We start from the raw sequence: 20,688 nt of genomic DNA on the forward strand, positions 1-20,688 counted from the left end.
CATACACACACACACGCAATCACAAACTTAGAGACCACAAAATTGGAATGAAACGAAGCATCTCATTGTGCTGCTGCACCTTTGAACAAATTTTATTATTTAATAAAGCACTTTTGAAGCTCGGTTATTTTATCTTTCCATATCTGACCTTGTAAGCTGCTTAATTGCACAAGCTGTTTTTATTCACAGTGCCTCTTAATATTTTATTCTTTATGCCAAGTCATGCTCCCACTGCAAGCAAGACAGGCAGCAAAATCTTTAATAGAATGAAAGAAATATAGGTGCTTCTACATAACACTTACAAGTGTTCCTATTTTAACAGGATATATAAATGCTTTAAAAACCGTGCCTTCTACAAAACTGCGTATAAAAATAATGGGTTATGGGAAAAATAGTATGGGGTCATAACACTTGAAACATTTAACTTTATAACCAGAATACCAATATTTATTTATTTTTGTGAGGAAGATCAGCCCTGAGCTAACATCCATGCTAATCCTCCTCTTTTTGCTGAGGAAGACGGCTCTGAGCTAACATCTATTGCCAATCCTCCTCCTTTTTTTTTCCCCCAAAGCCCCAGTAGCCCCACAGTTGTATGTCATAGCTGCACATCCTTCTAGTCGCTGTATGTGGGACACGGCCTCAGCATGGCCGGAGAAGCAGCGCGTCGGTGTGCGCCCGGGATCCGAACCCAGGCCCCCAGTAGCCGAGTGCGTGCACTTAACCGCTAAGCCACAGGGCCAGCCCCAGAATACCAATAAAAATAATAATTATTCCAATTAAAATACTAGCACTCAACAAATGTCTACTACCATTTGTACCCAGGATCACAGTTGATTTTTGCAGCCTTAAATCTGCAAGATGTAGGTCCTTGAGGACAATGTTATCCAATAGATAACAGTCATCAAAATTAAAAATATGCTCTGGATCGGTGCTTTCTTCAACAATCAATTATTTTTAAACACAAGGGAAATGTCTTCTCTGCTTCTTCATCTATTTCTATAGCTTCATCAGATAGCTTCGTGTTGTGGGTAAGACACCAGTTCTTGAAACCATTAAACCAGCTGCTACCTGCACCGCTGTAGCATTCTTAGCTTAAGGCTTTTTTCTTTTACTGTTAGAAAGCTTGCCCCCGAATGCTTTAAACCATTGATTCGCTGGGGAAAAAACTTAGATATAAACCAATTATATTATTTTCTTATTTGCCAATCAAGTATTAATTTGCATTATAGAAATGTGCTGCAGCTGAAAAGACTCTTCTCCATAGTTCTCTATCCTTGAAATGCGTGATTTTCCTAGTCATTTTCTTGGCAACAGCCACCATTAGGATTTAAATATTCTTCCCCGCAGGATCACTGAAAACATATTTACTGAGCATCTATTAGGTTCTAGAGTCTATTGTAAATGCTGGAAACAGTGGTGAGAACAACAAACTAGGTCCCTGTATTCAGAGGTTTTACATTCTGGTGGGGGACATGGACAATAAACAGGTAAATCAATAAATACGGTAATATCAGAGAGTTATACTGGCTATGAAGAAAATAAAACAGGGTGATGATATATGGGATGAGACATGGGGGCTGGGTGGCCATTCAGTAAAGAGGCTACTTTAGATAGGATAATCAAGGAAGGCTTCTCTGAAGAGGTGACATTTGAGCCAAGACCTATAAGATGAGAAGGAACCAGTCACGGTTCTGGAGATCCATAAAGATCTGGAGAAGACTGTCAGGCATTGGGAACAGTAAGGGGACAGTAAGTCGAAGGCCTTGAGATAGGAGTAGACAGTATATTTGAGGAACAGAATGAAAAGTGGCTGGGACAGCTTCAGGGCTATACTCAGAATGGAGTGCCACATGTCACTGCCACACTGACGTTGACCTAGAAGACCAAGGCACTGCTGCTTAACAATTTCATGTCCTCCATGCCTCAATGGCCAATGGCACCCCAAAATGCCTGCTAAACAAATCCAACTGACTGACCTTCTGACTACCAAACCCAGGCAATGGAGCACAACACACTTGATCACAACAAAGTGTAAGGCTGGAGTGGGGCCAGACGAGTTCCGCCTCTCTGGGTGAGTTGCTGAAATCTGATGCGGGCTCCATCCAGAAGCCAGCTGCGGGTCAGGGAGAAAGGGCTGGAGCACAGCTTCTCAAGAGGCAGCCTGGGACAGCTGGGGCAGGGTATGAGTGTACAAAGTGTTGGAGTGGGAAAGAAGGGCTGGGCCCTGAGGGAAGGCTTGAATAGCAGTGAAGGCAGGATTCTGCAAGTCGCTTCAGAAAAAAGTCTTCAATTTTTTTCTTTTGCCAGCTCTGATAGCCCAGGATACTTACCCTGATGAACTAGTGACTTTCCAATCAGCCAGAATTGTCTAGCAGAACAGCCAGCTAGTAGGGTTCACTATTTTTGCAGAAACCTTAGCCCACCTAGATTGGTTCCAATTGTGCCGTCCACAAACTTTAATGTTGCTTCGGAATATTTCTCTACATGCTCTCTATTTTTAATACAAATACATCATCTTTTCCAATGGATCATACTCTCCTTTATGAGGAGAGACTCTTCATTCTCCTCTTTGGGTATCCCTGTTAGCACCATACTGGGCTAGATCTTTCTCCTTCTCAAGAGGAAATTGTACTGCAAGGCCAGGACTATTTCAGGGGGGAACTTCTCACGTAGCTTAATGCCACAGTAGGAGAAAAGATTTGCTGAAACCACCTAGTGGCTCATGGTGCCAAAGCAATACTAGCGCTCTGGGTTTCATGATTCAGACTATAGGAGATGAGAAACTAGGCATGGGGCTGCTTACCTGTTCTTCCTGCAGCGAATTGTGAAGCCAAGCAAGAAGACTATCAGAAGAAGTCCACAGCTGAGAAAAGTCCAAACAATACCCAGGAGGACAGGAGATAATGAAGAAATGGGCCTCCTGCTGTGGTGGGAAGAGGTCTGAGAATAGAATAAAGAGAGGCTGCTAGGAATGGAGGCTCTTCTATAGATCAACCATGAACTGCCCATCATCACCAAAGCTGGGAAACACGTATCCTGCACGAGCATTTCCTCCCCCTCCTCTTTCTCCTCCTCCTCCTCCTCCTCCTCTGCCTCCTGCTCCTCCTCTTTCTCCTTCTCCTCCTTCTTCCCACCACCACCACCACCACTAACATGTATATCTGAGCAGTCCTGACACCCCTTGGCTGCTCACTTACAATTGTCGTCCTGCAGAGATCATGAAGGGGTGTCCGATCCAGCTCCTGGCCAGAAAAACTGTCACACAATTCAGAGCAGTTTATTTCAGGCTCCATGTCATCACATGCCCCTCTTGGTGTGTGCTGATTCACAGTCTTGGTTACCCAGCACATCTTTGACGAAAACATAAGAGTAATTCAAATCTTTTCTTCAGAGGTGCCATTTTGGAGCCGGCTCCTGCCTCAGAATCTGGGATGAACGACCCATTCAGGTGGAAGTGAAGGCTTATTTCACCAGGCTCCTTCATCAGACACCTTCCAGGCTCTCCTTGTGCCCTGCTGCCAGTGCATACCATGTGAGTCAAGAGTGGGCCTCTTAGTAACCATTAGGTTACACAAAGTGATGATTCTGGCTTGCCACCAGATGGCAGTCACTGCTCCAAGTACTCTCACACAGGTCCCAAAGGAAAGGAAAGCAATTAAACCTGTTAACAATGAAATTATAAATATATTTTAGAAATTATAAATATATATTTTATATATATAAATACAAACACATATGCATATATATGTAAACGGTTTATTTATTACAGAGGTTTAAAAATATTTCATACATTTTAAATACACATAGTTATATTTTTTATTATATATACTTTATTATATATAACAAATGTTTAAAATATAATATATATTTAAGTAAATATATTTTTAACAAATAATACTTTAAAAACAAAGAAAAAGCAGATCTAACAATTTATAGATATAAAGCTCTATAGCCTCTCTTCAGATCCTTTCTATGGCCCAGCACTGGAAAAACTTTAGTTTATTCGTGTGAGGTGTATCTTCCTTTTTTCCCTCCTGGGAAATCCCCTGCCCTTCCAAGATCTTTTCACACAACTCATGGCTTAAGCTCTGTCTGATCCTGGGTGGGGTGGGCTCGGTTGCCCCATGCCGTCTGTGTGCAATGTCTGTCAGTCACTCCAGCTCCTGTTCTCTCAGGGAGTGGAGGGACACTTTCTGTCCCGTCAGCTGGGTCACAGAAGGATACGCAAGCCCTTTGCCAAGAGTTTGGTTCATTTTTAAACCATTAGACTACTAGATAGGTAATAGGGAGAGAAACGGAGCTGTAGAAATCCCCACAGAGTGAGTGAGTGGCTAGAGGATGGTGTTATTTCTCTCAGAAGATGCTTGCAATATGAACACTGTGATCTAAAGAGACGCTCTACCTTGCAGAACAAAAGTAGAAATGCAGAAAGGCTCAAATTAGCTCTGGCAGAAAAGGTAGACATGTCCCTAATTCTTTAAAGCAATTTATCCCTTAATGGAGAAAACAGATTTGAAATTTTACCAGTGGGAATTTTAAAAAGGATGCCACTGCTGCTTTGTGTTCTTGAAGCAGCTTAGCACAGTCTTCTTTTATCATGGAGGAAAATTGGAAGAGAAAAAATATCAATTATTATTATTTCAATAGCCACTGAACATAGGACTTGCGTTTAAGCCAGAACAATGGTGACTGGTGTAGAATGCTGTCTCTGGATTCTGTGTGCTTAGGCATGAACAATATAGTACCAGGTGCTGCCCGTTTATTGGCTTCTCATATGTTCCTGAATTATTTACCAGGTTCATTACAATGAAATCCCAAGGGAACTGAAAGCCGCTATCTCCTATCAAGACATTTAAATTCTTGTGCAGTCTGGTCAGATTACTGAATGCAAAACTAAGAAGTAAATATAAACATTTGACTATTTGCATCCTAATTTAGTTGAAATTTTAATTGCTGAAAAGACTATTTTTTCTTTTTCTTTTAAATTAGACATCCTCTATTGTGCCATCTGGAATAGTGAGATATTGTGAGCCACACAGAGGACTGTACTATATGATAGATTGGAAAACATATTTTTCCTATATTGCCCTTTTAATCATACCGGCAAATAGGTACACTTATATTTGAGTCATTACTAAGCCCAAGTTTACATATCCTTACATCATTTAGAAGTACACCTGAGTGCCTGTGTGCTTACATAAAACCTCATTTAGTTCTCACTACAACAGTGTCACATGAGGTAAACGACATCAATCCCCATTTTCAAATAAGGAAACCGAAGAGCAGAGACGAGGAGAAACTTGCTCCAAATCTGCAGAGGCAGGACTTGAATCCAGGAGTTTACATTCCAAGGTCAATGTCCTCCCAATATACACCCTACAGGGGCAGACTCTCTGGACTGACCTCTCCCAAGAAGACACTAAGTGGCTTGTTGGATTTCTTCATGTTTAGTTCCCAGAGCTGCAGTGCTGTGTGTTCCCTGGCATGTGGCACAGCACAGTGATTCTATACCAGTTGTTCTCAACTGGGGCAATTTTGCATCTCCAGAGGAGACATTTGTGGTTGTTAAAACTGAGAAGAGGGTGCTAGTGACATCTAGTAGGTAGAGGTCAGGGATGCTGCTAAACATCCTACAATTCACAGGATGGTACAAACAACAAAGAATTATCCGGCTCCAAATGTCAATAGTGCTAAGGTTGAGAAAGCCTGGTCAACACTGTGGATCCTAGAAGGGCTAACAATCTTCAGCCCGAGAATCATCTTTGAGAGATTCTGTGAACACCAGGTCCATCTGAACATAAATTCCTAGAGGATAAATTCCTGAGTGCATTCCAAAAGTCCCCTCGGACAGACTGAACTCACTGGCATGGAATTTCATGCCCTCCTTAGTCCATCCAGTGTAGAAACTTTATATACCATGATACTGGCTCCCCCATGGGGCAGGAATTCAACTCCAATGTTTGCACACATTCAAAGATTCACACATGAGGAGCTGGTGAAACAGTGATTGGCTTAGTCATTGAGAGGAGAGAACTGAATGATTTCAAAAAGTGTTGAGTGATCAGGAAAGTGGGTGAGGAGTAGTGTGTCACAGAGAGGGTAACAGGGAGGCGTCTGACCACAAGACAGATACAGAATCCAAGGCACAAAAAGAAAGGTCTGCCAGGCTCCTCCAAGAGCAAATCCTGCCCACCCAACCCCTTCCCCCACCTCTCAACGTACACACCAAGTCTCTAGAGGTAAACTGTCTAGGCCACATACAGTAGCAGACCGAAGACCACGCATGGAAGGGCTTACAATTTATTTGACAGAGATTACAGAATCCTGCCCAGTGATTCAGATCACAAAAACAGATACTGCATCAGCTACACTGTCCCCAAGTGCAAGAGGGTCTTATACAGGTTCACAACACTCAACAGCCCCATATCTTTCCAGAAAATCTCCCCTATTCTTCTACATATTATTTCTTGCCATTGAAAAACTAGTCATAAAACTACTGTCTTAAAAAGTTGTTTTGCAGTTGGTAGAACTTCTGCTTCTGTTCATGAAGAATTAACTGCTTAGGAATTGTCTTCTCATTGTAAACAACTTGAAAACAAGACAAAACATATGAAACAACTCTTTTCAGACATTGGATAACATATCATAGGATGGTGGGAAAAAAATGAGGTGAATTCTAGAATTGATTGACATACATAAAATGGAATATAAATAAATATTCTTTAAATGACTAGAATTGACTCCAAGTTACTGCCTAGAGGCAGTTTCTAGGCCATAGCACAGGGAGGGAAACCCAAACAGTGTCTAGAAGTGTTGCTGAAGTAAGAATAAATCGGAGTTTGGCGATGTTGAGGTAGGTAGAATTTGGCGGCAGAGTAATGAAGAAGAGGGAGATACAGAGAGTGAGAGTGCTTTGGAAATCTGCATGGATCCCCTCAGTCTTTTTCTGAGCATTCACCTGGGCACGAGTAAGAGGAAGCTGCTTGAAGTAGAAGAAATAACCACTAGTAGGCAGTAGCTGAGCAATTCTTGGAGCTCATACAGGGCTGGGAATACTTTGTGTTCCCACTAGCCAGAACGGAGAGGCCACATAATATACAGGACATTGGCTAGAATCCTCAGAAAGGTCATATCTGAGTAGCGGAACTAGATTAACCCTAGACTAGAAGCTACTCTAGATCTGCCCTAATAATGCTTAGAAAAAAACCTCAAAAGGATCAAACTGATCCAGGAAAAACACAATTGCATTCCAGAACACAATACAATGCTCTTTAAAAGAATACAACAGAATCCAGCACTTAACAACATAAAATTCAAAATATCCATCACCCAATAAAAAATTACCAGGCATGCAAAGAAGCAAAAAATGTGACTTATAACCATACATTTTTAAAAAATTTGTTTTAAAATAAAAACAAATAGAGAAATAACAGAAATGACATAACTAGCACACAAGGACCTTAAAACAACTATTATAAATATGTTCAAGGATATAAAACAGAATACGAATAAAATGAGGAGAGAAATAAAAGACATAAACAAGACCCAAATGGAACTTCTAGAGATAAAAACATAATTCTGAAACTAAAAATACACTAGATTAAACACTGTAAAAATAAAATATTGGTTAACTTAAAGACAATGCAATAGAAATTATGCAAAATGAAGCATAGAGAGAAAAATGATTGATAAAAATGGACATAGCCTCAGTGACTTACAGAACAATAGCAAGTGGTCTAACAACGTAAGTGGAATTCTGGGGGAAAAAAGGAGATAAATAGAAAAAATATTTGAAAAAAATAATGACCAAAAATTTTTCATTTTGATGACAAGTATAAACCTACAGATCCAAGAAGTTCAACCAACTCCAAGCAGAATAAACATTAAAATACTCACACACACACCAACGTGCATCATAATGAAATTGCTGAAAACCAGCAACAAAGATAAAATCTTAGGTGCAGGTAGATGAGGAACAAGAGTAAGATCTACAACAGATTTCTCATTTCAAATTATGTAAGCCAGAAGAGAAAGGAATGACATCTTTAAAGAGCTGGAAGAAAAAAAAGTCAACACAGAATACAATAGCCAGTGAAAACATCTTTCAGAAATTAAGGTAAAAAAAAGACATTTTTAGACAAAGAAATCTGAGAGACATGCACTACAAGGAATGTTAGAGGAAGTTCTTCAGGCAGAAGAAAAATGATACCAGATGCAAATTTGGATCTATACAAAGGAATGAAGGGTGCCGAAAAATGATAAATATGTGGGTAAATGCAAAAAAAATGTATTTATTATTTTTTAGAGCTATGCTCATAAGCATGTACCCATTGGAAAAATACACATATACTGAATTTTCCTTTACACCCATATCACCTATACTCTTTCATTTTTCAAACACCACTGCCTTGGTTCATATGCTCATTGCCAGTTGAGTTGGTGCCTGCATTACTAACAAAGCTGAACCATAAAAGGCTTCCAGGGCAATGAAGCGATGAGATGAATATGTAAGGAGATGATATATACACATTAATGCAAAATTCCATGGCTACTCATTCCCTTTCCCCCCAAAACTCTGTTACTGCTAATATGCATTAATGAATATTTATTATTCATTAATTTTTTTTGAGCACCAACAATGTGACAGGCACTGTTCTAGGCACCTAAAATACGCTGGTGAGCAAACTAAAGATCCTTACCTTTACAGAATTTGCATTACGATGGGGGAAATCAAACAATAATCGGTGGACATAACGTAAATAAATTAAATAGTATTTTGAAGGTGTTAAGCACAATAGAGGAAAAGGTAGATCACGGCAAGAGCATTTGGGAATGTCAGAGGAGGAGTGAAGCAATTTTAAATGAGGTTGCCAGGTTTGGCCATTTAAACCTAAAAAATGAAAGGCTGATTCTATAGTGAAAATTATGACAGCTGTCCACATTAATCTCTCTTATTGCGGGGAATGTGTAGTATTGACGATAAAAGAATAACTCTATTCAGTCATCTGACAATGACCAGCTAAGCAAACTAAATTTTGGGAAGACTGCTTCTTCCTTTTTCTTCACTAATTTCTCACAATACAGGTAACCTTCCTAGAGTATTTAGAGCTCTCTGTTCAGACCCAGCTCCACTGCCTACAGAACTTTCCCATGCACATCCTCACCTGAACTTTCCTTCTTTAATCTAATTCCATTAGATTTTCATATTTCAGTGATTCCTGAGAGTTTTCCTTTGTTGCCCTGATGTGCAGTTCTATTTAAAATTGTTTTTTTAATTCACAGATATTTTAAAAACTCAGAGAAGTACAAGGAAACACCTAGAATTAAGCATTCAGCAACACCTTGATACATTTATTCCAGATTACCCCTCCCACCCACCAGCAACCCCTCTCCTGAGAAAAATCACTCTACTGCTTTTGTATAAGTAATATTTGGTTTCTAAAAATGAGGAATATCTCAATTTTTAAAAAAGGATGAAGAAATATCTACACTGCCATGATTTCTAGGATATATTGTTTAAAAAAGCAAGATGCAATAAAACATATATAGTATGCTACCTTTTGTGTAAGAAAGCAGATGAAATACATATAGATCACTGGCTTATTTTCAAAAAGAACCAACAAAAGGATAAAAGCGTTATCTATAAAAGGAGGAAAAGAACAAGGGGGAGGGGACAGGGAGGCAATATAGACCTCTCAATGCTTATAGTTTTGACTGAAATCATGTAAATATTTTACATAATTTAAAAACAAAATTAAATCAAAAAGAATAAAATCACTCTCTAAAAATTAAAAACAAATTAAAATAAATTAACCTAACTACATCAAGTTGATGGTATAACCACATAGAGAAGAATTATTTTAAGTAACAATAATTTGGTTATATAACCTAAGGACAAGAAATATCCACAAGAAATCTTAAACTGCATTAAGTGAGTATTGTTCCTGTTTTATACACTTGGATACACAAACATATACATATATATGTCTCTATTAGATAAAGCAAATAGGCAATTATGTTCACGTCATTGGGAACTAAGATTTTCAAAGTAAGAGAAGATATACATATAAAATAAAGTTAAGTAAAAACCTTTTAATCTTTAATTTAAATGGGAAATATCACTATGGACTCAGGATTTATTTCTCTCTTTTTAAAACATTCATATTTCCTACTCTGTTAACTAATGCTTGGAAGTAATTACAACCCAGTAACAATAAACACTCCAAGTGCCCAGATTGAGGTCTCTAAAACCACTTTTCACTAAAAGGAATCAGGTTTCTTTAGTGAAATGGTCAATTTAAGTTATGGAGCAGGAAATATACAAGACGAACCTGGGACATCTTGTTATACTAGAAAATAAAAAAGTAGCACAGACTACAGAATCATGTCAAAAGGATGCATGAGTCAATGGGCTCCCACTGGCCAATGACAGGATAATTTGAGCATCAAAAAGGATAATAACGGCAATGCACTGAAACACAAATGGCACATAGTAGGCACTCAATAAATGCTTATTATGAATGGATTTAGCATTATAGGTGTTAACAAGATACTGTTGAGGATGTGGTCTACAACACTGACTTAGTGGCTCCTCCATGAGGACACACGGTATAAATTTCAATTCCTCTCAAATACTAGGAAAAGTTAACCTTTTCCTGGAACATTTTTACGTCGTGAATAGTATTATGTTTCTCTCTTTTTTGGCTACGGGGAAGCTCAGAATCAAATGTGTGGCTCACTTACAGTAACTGTGCAGTATTAAGTATCTCTGGATCATTTTATTATCCTATTACTATTTTCCTTTTGTCCTGATTTCCTTACCTCTTTATTTTTCATACAACTATATGCTTTATATTAAAAGCGGGAGAAGAGACAATTGGAGTAGTAGGGGTACTTCTACCCAGTGTGAACAAATAGATACATTATTTGAAGTACCTCAGCCTCAGGTTACCCACCAAGAGAGACAAGACAGAACCACAGGCAAATTCATCAACAATGCATCTAATCAAACCACCACCACCAACAGCATTGTACTAGATGTTCACTAAGGTTCCTTCTGCCACCAATATTGTCTGAAGTATTAGCTCTCCATTAACTATGTTAATGTAGGCAACACATACATGGATAATTATAAACACCAGGGAATGTAAAACGCATTTTTAATTGTCTTTGAATGCATTGTGTTATGTTCTGGTAGCAGATTTACAAACATCCTGAATATGGGTCACTTATACTAATAGGAAAATTCACTTCTATTCTCTGAGCATACAGTGCTCTTTGTGGGGGCAGCAGGCAGGTGCAAGCAGGGCAGCAGGGATTCAACCTCTCCTAAAGACCATCTGCCACACAGATGCTCAACACAGAAGATGGCTCACAGTACCTTCTAAGAGAGCACAAGCATAAGATTAGGGTGGGAAAGTGTTGCATATATAGGAACAGATAGTTCAGTCAGAGAAAGTAAGTGAGGTCACAGAATGGTGGAGCTGGAAGCAATCTCAGATATCAAAAAATCCAATCTCTTCATTTTATGGGTAAGAAAACTGCCCCACAGAGGGTGGGAGGCTCAGGATCACATAGTGAGTATAGGAACCGAATCTAAGTCTCCCAAGTTCAGTGCTCTTGCTATACAACTTTAAAGGACCATTAAAGGAAGTCATGGCTGGCCTTTCATGCATTTGGGACAGCTGGGGCAAAGGCCTGGACTTGGGGAAGGGGGAAGGGAAGATGGAGACTGTGTATGTGTGTATAGGGGGTTGCTGGGTGGGAAAGGTAACTGGAAGGAAGGCAAGTTTGATTCAAATATACAGAATGTGTGCAGGAGCAGTGGAGGCAATTGGGACAGGCAGGGTTGTAGGGGTAACAGCTCTAGGGCTATAGTTAGAATTTGTGGAGGAGGTCCCAGAGAGAAAAGGAACACAGTGGAAAGGGAAAGAATATTCTCTTGGGAATGTATAAGTTTTGGAACTTGCATATTTTCTCTCTAACAGTGTAAAGTGGACTGAATTAATCTGCTTTTCAGAACTTCAGATTTGCCTTATAAAAGAGAGAGAAATAATAAAAGTTCCCTTTAAAGTCTTTGAAGTGTCTCCAATTAAGTTTTCCACATACTTCCAATGGTTTCTGAATAATCATCCCAAGGACCCTGGAGCACGGCTCGTGCAGGGAATCTTGATTCACTGGAGGGAAGAGCAGGGGGAGGAGAAATGGCTGCTCCAAACACGTTCCTCCTAGAAGATTTTAGAGGCAGAATGGAATCATTGGGTGTCCCTTGGCAGAGGTGGGAGGTGGGTGGGTTGCAGGGAAGGAGAGTGGACTTGATTCACTCCCTTAGGCTAGTGTGGAACTCAGAGAAAACAAAGCTTTGGGATCCTTGGGCTTTGTATGAATTCTTGAACTATACCACCATTACTTCCTAATCCTTGTGTTCCAAAGCCTCTCCTCTCCTGCGCTTCCCAGTCCACAGTCAGTGATCTTTCCACAATCTGGAGAACATTTTTGCTCAACATTATAGAAGGCTATGCTCAACCTTTTAGTCTCATATTATTTGTAACTTTTCTTCTACTAAACCTGACTTCTCCCTTTGCTGAACAGTGTTTAAATTCTTCTGGCTGCTTGGCAGAATTACAGTGAATCAGATTGGCTATTGGAGTTGGTCCCCCACACGATCTAGGTAATAGTGTTGTAAACAATAAGTTTACTATAAACAGTAGATCAACTGGATACAGGGCACATCCCAGGTCCCCTGGGCCAATTCAGACCTTCATCCTAGTACGTGGAGTTTGGCTTCACTTCACATATCCCAGGACCATCGAGTGTAATGAGTGGCACTGCAATGGACAAAGCTGAGGCTGAATTTAAGTTTCAGCTCCCTCACCTTCTATTGGTGGTGCCCTAGGTTAGTCACTTAAGTTCTCCAAATAGCTGCCTCCTCAACGAAATGAGGATAATACTCTCTACACCTCACAGGTTTTGTTGGTGATTAAATCACGTGTTGTATAGGACGTATGCAAATGTAACCGATACATACTAGATTTTCATTAAATATCAGCTTCTTTCGTTTCCATGATATAGAAAGGTCAGCTATATAGAAGATTTGGGGCACATAACTGACGTTATCCATCTTGTTTCTCTAAATTTCCTAACAGAATCCCAAGTTCTGAATCATTAATGTATCTTCTAACATGAAGAGCAATGATCTTTATACTGTATTTAAAATCAGATTGTAAGAATAATGAATTACTAATAGAAGAAAGGAAATAATAAGGATCAGAGCAGAAATAAATGAAATAGAGACTAAAAAGACAATAGAAAAGATCAATGAAAGTAAGAGCTGGCTCTTTGAAAAGATAAACAAAACTGACAAACGTTTAGCTAGACTCACCAAGAAATAAAGAGGACTCAAATACAGTCATGTGTCGCTTAATGACGGGGATACAATCTGAGAAATGCATTATTAGGTGATTTCATCATTGTAGGAACATCATAGAGTGTACTTACACAAACCAACACGGTACAGCCTACTACGAACCTAGACTATATGGTACAAATCTCACAGGACCTCTATCGTATATGCAGTCCATCATTGACCAAAACATCATTATGTGGCACACAACTGTAAATAAAATCAGAAATGAAAGAGGAGACGTTACAAAAATACAAAGGATCATAAGAGACTACTTTTAACAATTATATACCAACAAATTTGACAATCTAGAAGAAATGGATAAATTCCTACAAACATACAACCTACCAAGACTGAATCGTGAAGATATAGAAAATCTGAACAGACAAATTACTAGTAAGGAGATTGAATCAGTAATCAAAAACCTCCCAACAAACAAAAGTCCAGGACCAGTTTCACTGGTGAATTACAACAAATATTCAAAGAATTATTACTAATCCCTCTCAAACTCTTCCAAAAGTCAGAAGAGGAGAGAAAGCTTCCAAACACATTCTATGAGGCCAGCATTACCCTGACACCCAAACCAGACAAGCATGCCACAAGAAAATTACAGACCAATATCCTTGATGAACATATATGTAAAAATCCTTGAAAAAATATTAGCAAACTGAATTCAACAATACATTAAGAGGATCATATACCATGATCAAGCGGGATTTACTCTAGAGATGCAAGGAGGGTTCAATAGCCACAAATCAATCAATGTGATACACCACATTAATAAAATGAAGGATAAAAATCATATATTAACCTCAATAGATGCAGAAAAAGCGTTTGAAAAAATTCAACATCCATTTATGATAAAAACTCTCAATAAAGTGGGTATACAGGGAATCACCTCGACATATTAAAGGCCACGTATGACAAGCCCACAGCTGACATCATACTCGATGGTAAAAAACTGAAAGCTTTTCCTCCAAGATCAGGAACCAGACAAGGATGCTCACTCTCCCCACTTTTATTCAACATAGTATTGGAAGTCCTAGTTGGAGAAATTAGGCAAGAAAAATAAATAAAGGGCATCCAAATTGGAAAGGAAGAAGTAAAATTGTCACTATTTGCAGATGACATGATATTATATACAGAAAACCCTAAAGACTCTACCAAAAAACTGTTAAAACTAATAAACAAATTCAGTAAAGTTGCAGGATACAAAATCAATATACAAAAATCGGTTACATTTCTATACATTAATAATGAACTATCAGAAAGAGAAATTAAAAAAACAATCCCATTTACAATTGCATCGAAAAGAAAATACCTAGGAATAAATTTCACCAAAGAGGTGAAAGACCTATACACTGAAAACTACAAGATATTAACAAAAGAAATTGAAGAAGACAAAAATAAATGGAAAGATATTCCATGCTCATGGACTGGAAGAATTAATACCATTAAAATGTCGATACTACCCAAAGCAGTATATACATTCAATACAATCTCTATCAAAATTCCAGAGGCATTTTTCACAAAAATAGAACAAATAATTCTAACATTTGTATGGAACCACAAAAGACCGTGAATATCCAAAGCAATCTTGAGAAAGACCAAAGATGGAGGCATTACACTCCCTGATTTCAAATGATATTACAAAGCTATAGTAATCAAAAAAGTATGGTACTGGTATAAAAACAGACACATAGATCAATGGAACAGTTTAGAGAGCCCAGAAATGAACCCACGCATATAAGGTCAATTAATTTATGACAAAAGAGCCAAGAATATACAATGGGGGGAAGGACAGTCTCTTCAATAAATGGTGTTGGGAAAACTGGACAGCCACACGCAAAAGAATGAAACTGGACCACTGCCATACAACATACACAAAAATTAACTCAAAACAGTTAAAGACTTGAGTGTAAGACCCAAAACCATAAAAATCCTAGAAGAAAACATAGGTGGTAAGCTCCTTGGCATCAGTCTTGACAATGATTTTTTGGATCTGACACTAAAAGCAAAAATAAACAAGTGGGACCACATCAAACAAAAGAGCTTCTGCACGGTAAAAGAAACCATTAACAAAATGAAAAGGCAACCTACTGAATGGGAGAAAATATTTGTAAATCATATATCTGACTAGGGTTAATATCAAAAATATACAAAGAACTCATGAAACTCAAAATCAAAACTCATAGCAAAAAAACCCAATCTGATTAAAAAATAAGCAAAAGATATGAATAGATATTTTTCCAAAGAAGACATACAGATGGCCAATAGATACATGAAAATATGCTCAACATCACTAATTATCAGGGAAATGCAAATCAAAACCACAATGAGATATCACCCCACATCTGTTAGAAAGCCTATTATCAAAAAGACAAGAAATAACAAGTGTTGGCGAGGATGTGGAGAAAAGGGAACCCTTGTGCACTATTGTTGGGAATGTACATTGGTGCAGCCACTATGGGAAACAGTATGGAGATTCCTCAAAAAATTAAAAATAGAACTACCATATGATCCAGCAATTCTACTTCTGGGTATTTATCAAAAGAAAACAAAAAACACTAACTCTAAAACATATCCGCAGCCCCATTTTCACTGCAGCATTATTCACAATAGCCAAGATATGGAAACAACCTAAGTGTCTACCAATGGATGAATGGTTAAAGATGATGTGGTATATATATACAACTGAATACTATTCAGCCATAAAAAAGAACGAAATCTCGCCATTTGCTACAACATGAATGGACCTTGAGGGAATTAATGCTAAGTGAAATAAGTCAGACAGAGAAAGAAAAATATTGTATGATCTCACTGATACATGGAATCTAAAAATAAAATCAAACACCATAAACCAAGCTTATAGATACAGAGAACAGATTGGTGGTTGCCAGAGGTGGGGGATTGGGAGTGGGCAAAATGGGTAAAGAGGATCAAAAGGTACAAACTTCCAGCTGTAAAATAAGTCATGGGGATGTAATGTATAGCATGGTGACTATAGTTAATAATATTGCATAGAATATTTGAAAGTTGCTAAGAGACTAGATCTTAAAATTCTCATCACAAGAAAAAAATAATTTTGTAACTCTGTATGGTGACAGATGTTAACTAGACATATTGTGGTGATCATTTTGCAATATATACAAATATTGAATCATTATGCTGTACACATGAAACTAATATAATGTTATATGTCAATTATACATCAATAAAAAGAGAATAATGAATTCTAGATCCCTGGCAGGAGAGGCCATGTTCATTAATTCAATAAATATTGATTGATAACTGTTTTGTGCTGGTCACTGTGCTGAGAGGTAAGGATGCAGCAGGGAACAAGCCAACATGGTCTTGCTCTAGCACCTAGCACAGTGCTTGTACATAGTAGTTGATCAGTACATATTTGTTGAAGTGGACCCAGAAATGTTTAGAAAACATTATATGGCACAGGAGTCCTAGACTCCTGGGAATAATCCTCAGGACGGCTGGATACTCCTATAACTCAGAATAAGCAGGAGGCTTGATTCATGGAGGAGGGCTGAAACATCCCCCCTGACTACTGGGGGAGCATCTCCTGCTTTCAGAGACCTGTGCTGATGGGTTTTGCTGACTCCCTCTGTACTCTCAGGTATAAGCTGGCACAATCACGTGAACTGGGCTGTGAGTCACTACTGCCTTATAGACGGATCCTAGAGACCTGTTAATATTCCACACTATTGCCAGGGACTGGAGTTGAGAATTAAAAAAAAAAAAAAAAAAAAAAGCAACATACTCAAACCCTCACCAACTTCCCAGAGTTGCCCTGTTACCTAACAGCACTTAGGTACTATCATGCAAATTATACATGCATGATTTCCATAAAAACCAGTCACAAATGTCAATTAGTGCTCATTAATATGCAATAAATTCTCATTTGAAAACATATTAAGAGCCAGGAATGAATTACACTTGGCTGCCTTCCTTTAACGAGAACTGCTGTGAAGTGCTCTAGCTATTTCTCATCAGCGAAACAGTAAGGCGTCAGGACACATCAAGCTTCAGGCAACAGTAGGAACAGAGAGAACGAACATTTGAAGGTTTCAGAGGCTGGTTTTGGACAGCTTAAGTTTTATGCTGCTGCTGCTGCTGCTACCTCTGTCCCGTCGAGTACTCAGAACATAGGGTGAGTGAATTCTTTAACCTACCTTACAAATGGAGCCATGGTGATAACTGAGCACTCCTTTAAAGATGTTTGTGAGGGTGCCACACAGCTGGAAAAAGGTAAATAAAACTTGCTTCCTGAGGCTCAGTCTGTTCCGGAGACTGAATGTTCTACCCCTCAAAGGAAGCGGAGATCCAAGGCCCTTGGATTACTGGGGCTCATCCCTTAAAAGCCTCCTGGTCAGAATTTTTATGAGTGAACTTACATGCTGTGTCTCTAAATTCCAATTTCAGCTGGACGTCGGATTTCTCTAAACTGTTGTTCAGTGTTGCTGCGCAACCCAAGACATTTGTGTGACAGTGATTTGGGCTCTTTGAGGATAAAGACATGGAAAACATGAGCTATCAACATTAAAATGTTCATTCTGCAGCCACTTCCGTAACAAACTCTCCTAAACTTGCTCTGGAAGCGAGGGTAGAGGATAGGCTTTTCTAAATATAGTTTAACCCAGTGGTTATCAAACTCTAGTGCACATCAGGATCACCTGGAGAGCTCCTTAACCAACACTGATTGCCAGCCCCCACCTCCAGGGATTCTGATTGGGTAGGGCCTGAGAATTTGCATTTCCAGTTAATTCCCAGGTGATGCTGCACCTGCTGATCTGGGAATCATACAACGAGGAACTTCAACCCAGCTAAAAGAAATACAGGGCTTTTATCAGAGTTTGAACTGAACAAACCCTTGGAAAAATCCTTAACTTGGTACTCCAAGCTGCTGTGATGAGGCTCATGCACACATATATAGATCAAGTCATTTGAATCATTCTCCAGAAATTAATTTCAGAGAAGTACTATTGAGGAATTAGACACTTAGCACTCAATTTTTTCATTCTTCAAACCACAATTCTTAAATATTTTTTTGGAATGGGATACGGATGAAAGCTATGGACCCTCTTCTGAAAAACATATACAAATACATAATATTTTACATACAAAATCAAGAGGGGGTGATCAAAGACCACTCATCAATATCCCCCCACCTCCAACACACACACAAACTCTACTCATCACAAGTGAGGAGGCTCATTTCAAACCACAACTCAGCTGAAGCCAGGGATAAAAAAATTTTTAAATTAAGTTTTTCTTTATATCATTCTCATAAATCAAGTATTTATTTGTGGCTACCCATAAATAAAGCATGGTGCACTAAGATGATGAAGGCTATGACAAACTCTGTCACAAATTATAATATTTTAATAATCATTTTGATACATTTATTCTTTAGTATAATAATCTTTGTCTTTTAATTGGAGTTGTCTATTCTTAAGATAATTACTGACACAAATGAGTTAAAAATCTATTATGTTACTATCTGTTTTATTTTTCCAACCTGTTCTATGTTCCTTCTCTTGTATTTTTTACTATCCCATTTTCCTGTTAGCTTTTTAAAAAACAGCTCTATGAGGTATAAATTACATCCAATAAACTGCACAAATTTACAGTGCCGATTTGATAAGGTTTGACATATGCACACACCTGTGAAATCATTCTTGCCTTTGAAATAATTAACAGGTAGTGATAGTCCTCTAACTTTGTTGCTTTTTTTTTTAAGTTGTTTTGGCTTCTCTAGATACTGCATATTTTCCCATGAATTTTAGAATGAGGTTGTCATTTTCTACAAGAAGAGCATCTGGGATTTTGATTGGGATTGCATTGAATCTATAGATCAGTTAGGGGAGACTCGACATCTTAACAATATCGAATCTTTTAACCCATTGTCTTAGCTTGGCTGCTATAAGAAAACACCATAGATTAGGTGGCTTATAAAACAACAGGAATTTATTTCACACAGTTCTGGAGGCTGGAAGTCCAAGATCATGGTGCCAGCATGGCCAAGTTCTTGTGAGAGCCCTCTTCTATTTTGCAGATGGCTGACTTCTTGTTGTATCTGCACATAACAGAAAGAGAGCTGCCTAGCTCTCTGGCCTCTTCTTAATAAGGGCACTAATCTCATTCATGAGGCCTCCATCCTCATGACCTAATTACCTCCCTAAGTCCCCACCTCCCACTACCATCACACTGAAAACTAGATTTCAACATACAAATTTGAGGAAGACACAAGTATTCAGTTCATAGCACCCATGGACAAGGTATATCTCTCCATTTATTTAGGACTTCTTTAATTTCTCTTAGAAAGGTTTTGTAGCTTTCAGTGTATAAGTCTTGCACAATTTTTTATCAGATTTATCCCTAAGTATTTCACATTTTTGATGCTATTATAAATTTTTTTACTTTCAATTTTGACTGTTTAACACTAGTATGTATATGCACAATTGAGGTGTGAATACTGATATCGTATTTTGCAACCATGCTAAACTTGTTCATTAATTCTAGTAGCTCTTTTGTAGATTCCACTGTATTTTCTATATAGATGATTGGGTCACTTGCAAATAAAGACAGTTTTACTTCTTTCTTTTCAAACTGGATGCCTTCATTTCTTTGTCTTACCTTATTGCAGTGGCTAGGACCTCCAGGACAATGCTGAACAGAATTAGTGAGAGTGGATGTCTTTGTCTTATTCTTTATTTATTTATTTATTTGTGAGGAAGATCAGCCCTGAGCTAACATCCATGCTAATCCTCCTCTTTTTGCTGAGGAAGACCTGCTCTGAGCTAACATCTTTTGCCAATCCTCCTCCTTTATTTTTCTTCCCCAAAGCCCCAGTAGATAGTTGTATGTCATAGGTGCACATCCTTCTAGTTGCTGTATGTGGGACGCGGCCTCAGCATGGCCGGAGAAGCGGTGTGTCAGTGCGTGCCCAGGATCTGAAGCCGGGCCGCCAGTAGCGGAGCACGCACACTTAACTGCTAAGCCACGGGGCTGGCCCAGTCTTATTCTTGATCTTAGGGGAAGAGTATTTGGTCTTTTATCATTAAATATGATGTTATATGCAGGTTTTCCATAGATTCCCTTTATCAGGTTAGCGAAGTTCTCTTCTATTCCTAGTTTGCTGTGACTTTTCCTTTAACAGATCTGGACTTTCACCTTCTCTAATATTTCTTGAATGAACTTTGGTAGTTTGTGTCTTTTAAGGAATTTGTTCATTTCATCTAAATTGATGGAATTATTAGAATAAAGTT

General features: G+C 38.4%; 1 protein-coding gene across 1 annotated transcript in view; it reads right to left on the reverse strand.

Moving 5' to 3' along the window:
* Positions 1–20,688, reverse strand: part of GPR156 (G protein-coupled receptor 156) — an 88,079-nt gene that overhangs the window by 55,498 nt on the left and 11,893 nt on the right. The window contains exons 2-3 of the mRNA XM_058555865.1: positions 3,201–3,664; positions 2,807–2,943 (exon numbers count right to left, since the gene is read on the reverse strand). Of these exons, the coding sequence (XP_058411848.1) occupies positions 2,807–2,943; positions 3,201–3,368 (305 nt within the window). The 5' untranslated portion in view covers positions 3,369–3,664. The remainder of the gene's footprint in view (positions 1–2,806; positions 2,944–3,200; positions 3,665–20,688) is intronic.

This window comes from Diceros bicornis, chromosome 15 (assembly GCF_020826845.1).
Source record: "Diceros bicornis minor isolate mBicDic1 chromosome 15, mDicBic1.mat.cur, whole genome shotgun sequence".
Classification (NCBI taxonomy): domain Eukaryota; kingdom Metazoa; phylum Chordata; class Mammalia; order Perissodactyla; family Rhinocerotidae; genus Diceros; species Diceros bicornis.